Below are 6,000 nucleotides of genomic sequence, written 5' to 3'. Positions count from 1 at the left end.
TGAGTTTTAGTCAAAAGCAACTTATCAGTAGTTAAGCTGCTCCTTGAAAACCCTATACAGGATCGCTATGGGTCGGAACCAACTCGACGGCACTTCACAACAAGCTATTAATATCTTTTGGGGCGTGCAGGATTCCTTTCATGAGCTGGGCTATCAGAGGATGGGGTGATTACCTATTGGGCAACCATTTCCCTGCAACGAACGGAATACTGAATGACTATGCGTCTCCAGTAACTCTTTAGGTCCCAGGTTCATGTTTAAGCCTTTACATACCATTAATGTGCTGGATAACGCATTTAGATGACCTCAGCTTTTAACAAATAAAAGGCTATATACTTAGTGAGCTCTTTTCTTGAAACAGTGGGTGGCTCTGAAAAGAGCCTTTGATTTCAAAAAGGACTTGTCTAGAACAGTAGAGCCGTTTTGCCTCTTACAGGCCTCACTTGCCCTTAGCCTTGTGATGGCTCTCGGTCTTCTTGGGCAGCAGAACCGCCTGGATATTGGGCAGGACACCGCCCTGCGCAATGGTGACGCGACCCAGCAGCTTGTTGAGCTCTTCGTCGTTGCGGATTGCCAGCTGCAGATGGCGCGGGATGATTCGCGTCTTCTTATTGTCACGGGCAGCGTTACCCGCCAGTTCCAGAATCTCAGCCGTCAGGTACTCCAGCACCGCTGCCAGATACACTGGCGCGCCGGCCCCAACGCGTTCCGAGTAGTTACCCTTGCGGAGAAGACGGTGCACACGTCCCACTGGGAACTGCAGTCCCGCACGAGACGATCGTGATTTCGCTTTGGAGCGTGCTTTGCCGCCTTGTTTCCCACGTCCGGACATCTCCGAGTCAGACACAGAAGAGAAACAAAATTGAAAACCTGAACACCGAATAACATCTTTCTGAACCACAACGAGCCATTATATATAGTTCGGAGGTAGTCTAAGCGGCAGCATTCGATTGGATAGCAACTAAAACCAATCATAAAAGAAAACTGGCATCCTCTAATTTGCATATGCCTTCCCCAGCTATGACGTATTACCACGTTTTATCCTATCAACTATTAGGACCTGTTAATCCTTCATTTGAATACAAGACGTACAAATAGAGTGGCTGGTAATTCATCCACTTTTTCGTTTGGAGAGACCAGTCACCATGCCTGATCCGTCTAAATCAGCTCCTGCTCCCAAGAAGGGTTCTAAGAAGGCTGTCACCAAAGCCCAAAAGAAAGATGGCAAGAAGCGCAAACGCAGCCGCAAGGAAAGCTACTCGATTTACGTGTACAAGGTGCTGAAGCAGGTGCACCCCGACACCGGCATCTCATCCAAGGCCATGGGTATCATGAACTCCTTCGTAAATGACATCTTTGAGCGCATCGCCAGCGAGGCCTCCCGCCTGGCACACTACAACAAGCGTTCCACCATCACCTCCCGGGAGGTGCAAACTGCCGTGCGCCTGCTGTTGCCAGGCGAACTGGCCAAGCATGCCGTGTCCGAGGGGACCAAAGCCGTCACCAAATACACTAGCTCCAAGTGAGGCGCTTCCACCGCAGCGGCGCAACAGAACCCAAAGGCTCTTTTCAGAGCCACCCACATGATCGAGAAAGGGTTTCGAACACATTGCTTAACTTCCTGCTATCTTCCCGTGCCCTAGCGATTCCTTGATTCGCCTATGGGTTCCAGTCTCAGTTATGAATGTGAGTGCAACCGTAAGATTGGGGACAGAATGTGACTGTTCGTTACAGAACTTAGGGGTAGAGACCGTTGTGGAGTAAAGGAGTTGTAATGTTTGTGGGAGGGGATCAAAGATTTAACTGTATCCACACTTGCTTCCACCCATGCGTGTTGAAAACGCACCACAACGTCAAATAGCAGTTTTTAGGTTCAATGTTCTTTAGTAGTTTGAGCGTGTTGTGTAGACACTAGTGCGCGTAGATCCGGTCCAGGACTGTGGTAGTCTGTGTGAGACTTGCTAGCGTGGTCACCTTCTGGAACACCTTGTGCCTAATGCGCGCCTGAGGCCAGACATGTACTGGACCCCCGGGCATGGTGATACCTGAATAGTGTCGCGCTGCTCCGGCGGTAGATCCAGGCACTGCACGCTTGCCTGGATCAGACCTATTTTTTCCGCAAGCAGTTAACAGTCACTGAGAGAAAAGCGGCAGGATCTGTTTGAAATTCATCGCTCTTCTGCCTCTGTGCTGTGGAAGTCAAACGTAATAGGAAGCTGACCCCAGCTGTGGGTTGGGAGTCAAACGTAATAGGAAGCTGACCCAGCTGTGGGTTGGATTAACCTTTATTTATGCTGGGAGGAAGAGAACTGTTAAATGATTTTTATAACAATTTAAGAGGAAAATTCCTTTTTATGAGCAAATGTTGGTTCCTCCGCCTCTCCCCCATTCAACCTCACTATTATGTGAAACCTTGCTCGTTGCCGTCTCGTCGCCCCCACTCTCCTCGACCCCAAGCACAACAGAAATTGAACCATTGTAATTCAATATAGGGTTTTCACCGGCAGATTTTCGGAAGTAGATGAGCCTTTCTTCTGTATCAAGCAAATTAACTCCGCATTCAATAAACATTTATTTCCCGTATCTTTGAATTCATGACATTTATTCAGAGTCATCTTTGTTCAGGAACATCGCTTTGGCATGAATCCTCACTCAGAATAGGGCCTCGCTTACCATTTGCTTTGCTTTGCTTTTCTAGTTTGTGGAAAGGGGCGTTCTAAGTCGTCGTCAGAGAATTTATTATTGAAAACTAGTGTCATAATTTAGGCAAGGAATAGACTTTTAATAAAAATGAATAATTGCCGTTTTTAGCAAGTCATCTATCTCACCAAAGAAATAGTCACTTGCTCAGGCTGGGGAGAGCGGGGGCTGAGCTCCGGGAGTAGAGCAGCTCCAGAAACAGACAACGTCACAACCCCAGCATCCTTCGCAACAGTGACAGCATCACTCCACCACCACCACCACCCTTTTTTTTTCTTGCGTGGATTCTTTCTAAAACCTTACATCTAAAATATTTTTATCATAAGTAAATAGTTGCAAGAATGCAAATTCAAACATATAGTGAAAATTGACTTTTAAAAAACTATAATTTTCACACCAATCTTCTAAAGCTATCTATTGAAGTATTTTGATACTACAGTCAATTTATAAAGTATATGGTTAAAGTCAAATAGTGAGGAAGTTTAAATCATTTTTGGTCTGAACTCAAATTTCCATTTGATGCCTGATTTCATCCTAATGTAATATGCATATTTTAAAATGTTTAACAGTTTAAAATGTTTAATCTATCTTATCTGCAAAAAGCATGTGAATAGACATTTAAGAATACTACTTGAGTTCTAGTGTGGTGCTTGCTGTAGAATATGCGCTAGACTGCTAACTAAAACGTTGGTGGTTCAAACCCTCTAGTTGCTCCTCGGAAACCCTATACACCATAGACATGAATCAGAACCGAACCCATGGCACTAACAACAACAAGGTGACCAATAGGCACTCTGGTGGTGCATCATGTTACACGTTGGGCTGCTAACCTCGAAGTCAACAGTTCAAATACACCAGCAGCTCCATGGGAGAAAGAGGATACTTTCAGTTTCTGTAAAGATTTTCAACTCACACCTTAAATACAGGGTCCCTATGAGTCAGACCACCACTACCACTAGGTGACCAAAAGTATCTCCATGTTTAAAAAAATCAACTGGAGAGTACATAGTTGTTAAAACAAGGAAGTTTTCACAATTATCAAATAAAATAAAACTTTAATAAAACCTGCCTATTTAAACTCATCTGTCAGTTTGTCCGATTGTGGTGGCTTACATGTTGCTGTGATTCTGGAAGCTATGCCACCAGTATTTTAAATACCAGTAGGGTCACCCATGGTGGACAAGTTTCAAACAGCTGAGCTTCTAGACGAAGACAGACTAGGAAGAAGGAGAGATTGACTACTTCCACATATTTATTCACTAAAAACCTTATGAATGAAAGATAAGGTGCCAGAAAATGAGCCCCTCAATTGGAAGGCACTCAAAATACCACTGGGGAAAAGCTGCCTCCTCAAAGTAGAGTTGACTGTGATGACGTGAATAGACTAAAGCCTTCGGGATCTTCGTTTGTTGATGGGACACAACTCAAAATGAAGAGAAACAGCTGTAAACATCCATTAATAATGGGAACATGGAAGGTACAAAGTACAAACCTAGGAAAATTGGAAATTGTCAAATATTGATATCCTAGGCATTGTTGTTGTTGTTCAGTGCCCTCAAGTTGGTCCAACTCACAGCAACTCTGTATAAGTTTTCCAAGGAGCAGCTGATGAGTTTGAACAGTCAACCTCATGATTCAAACTGATCTGTTGGTCCAGCGAATTATCCTGCAGTGTCACACCAGTACTCCACATCCTAGACATTGTTGTTAAGTGCCCTTGAGTCTGTTTCAACTCACAGCAACCCTGTATAGTGTTTCCAAGGAATAGCTGGTGGGTTTGAACTGCTGACCTTGTGATTTGCAATCAAGTGCTGATCCTACAGTACCACACCAGGAGTCTTAGGCATTAGTGAGCTGAAATGGACTGTTATTGACCATTTTGAATCTGACATTCACAAGATTTATAATGCCAGGAATGACAAATTGAAGAGGAATGGCATCGTATGCATCATCTCTCAGACTTTGGACACTTTATAAAGAGGGACCAGTCCCTGAAGAAGGATATATTTGGTAAAATGGAGGGTTGGAGAAAAGAGGAAGACCCCCAATGAGATGGATTGGCACAGTGGCAGCATCAATGGCCTCAAACGTAACAACTATTGTGAGATTGGCCCAGGACCGGGCAATGTTTCATACTGTTGTGCATAGATAGGATTGCTATGAGTTGGTACTGACTCAATGGCACCTAACAACAACAACAACAACAACAACAACAACAACAACAATTTTCATGAGAGGAGTCTTGGTGTGGCTGTAGGATAAGCACTAGATGGTAAGGTTGGCTTAAATCACAAGGCTGATGATTCAAACCCACCAGCCACTCCTTGTAATCCCCATATAGTGTCGCTCTGAACTGGAACCCTTTAGACAGCACTTGGAGTCCTGGTGTGGCATTGTGGACTAATGCGTCAGACTGCAAAGTCATTTGAACTTCAAGGTTGGTGTTGCAAGCACACCAGCTGCTCCTTGGAAACCCTATACAGGGTCACTAAGGGTTGGAATTGACTCAACGGCACTTAACAACAACAAGACAGCACTTAACAACAGCATTTTACTGAGATAGGTGGTTCTTTCCTCCTGTCTGCCTCTACAAGTTCATGTATCCATGGGTATATACAGTATTATTATGGTTACAGTGATAGCAATATACATCATCATTTCTACTTCTTTGTTCTCTTAATATGTTTTGGAAAAAAGTATTTGCTACCAACTATAATCCTCTGCCATCAAGTCAATTCTGAATCATAGCATCCCTGTATATGTAATCTTTGTTGTTATTAAGTGCTGTTGAGTCGGTTCTGACTCATAGTGACCCTGTATAGGGTTTCTGAGGCTTTTCAAACTTTGCAAGATTAGAAAGCCTCATCGTTCTTCCGCAGAGCAGCTGGTGGGCTTAAACAGCAGACCTTGTGGTTCACAGTCCAGTGCTTATCCTAGGGAGTCACCGTGTTCCCATGTAATCTTATGGGAACAGAAAACCTCCTTTGTCTCCTGTGGATTGGACAGTGGATTTGAACTGCCGTTCTTTTGGTTAGCAGCCCAGTGCTTATCCTACAGAGCAATTAGGGCGCCTTATAAAAAATATGTACAAACGGAAATATTGCTGTAGTCATGGCACTTAATTCTTGCCTTCCTAGTTATAATCTGAAAACCAAATTGTGATCTATCATTAATGCAAGGAGGCCTGGTGGCACAGTTGGTTAAGCATTGGACTGCTAACTAAGGGTTGTGGTGCAAAACCCACGAGCTGCTTCCAGGAAGAAAGATGAGGCTGTCTGCTCTCATAAAGATTTGCAGTCT

General features: G+C 44.1%; 2 protein-coding genes across 2 annotated transcripts; one reads left to right on the top strand and one right to left on the bottom strand.

Moving 5' to 3' along the window:
- Positions 1-435: 435 nt before the first annotated feature.
- Positions 436-836, bottom strand: LOC102832604 (histone H2A type 3-like). The gene has a single exon (XM_006876067.1). The coding sequence runs from the start codon at positions 830-832 to the stop codon at positions 440-442; it is 393 nt and encodes a 130-aa protein (XP_006876129.1). The 5' UTR covers positions 833-836; the 3' UTR covers positions 436-439.
- Positions 837-1,131: 295 nt separating this feature from the next.
- Positions 1,132-1,576, top strand: LOC102832222 (histone H2B type 3-B-like). The gene has a single exon (XM_006876066.1). It carries the CDS (start codon positions 1,146-1,148, stop codon positions 1,524-1,526), a length of 381 nt encoding a protein of 126 aa, XP_006876128.1. The 5' UTR covers positions 1,132-1,145; the 3' UTR covers positions 1,527-1,576.
- Positions 1,577-6,000: the final 4,424 nt, after the last annotated feature.

This window comes from Chrysochloris asiatica, unplaced genomic scaffold, assembly GCF_000296735.1.
Source record: "Chrysochloris asiatica unplaced genomic scaffold, ChrAsi1.0 scaffold00352, whole genome shotgun sequence".
NCBI classification, from domain to species: domain Eukaryota; kingdom Metazoa; phylum Chordata; class Mammalia; order Afrosoricida; family Chrysochloridae; genus Chrysochloris; species Chrysochloris asiatica.
The sequence above is the reverse complement of the archived record's forward strand: the minus strand, read 5'-3'. Positions and strand labels throughout refer to the sequence as shown.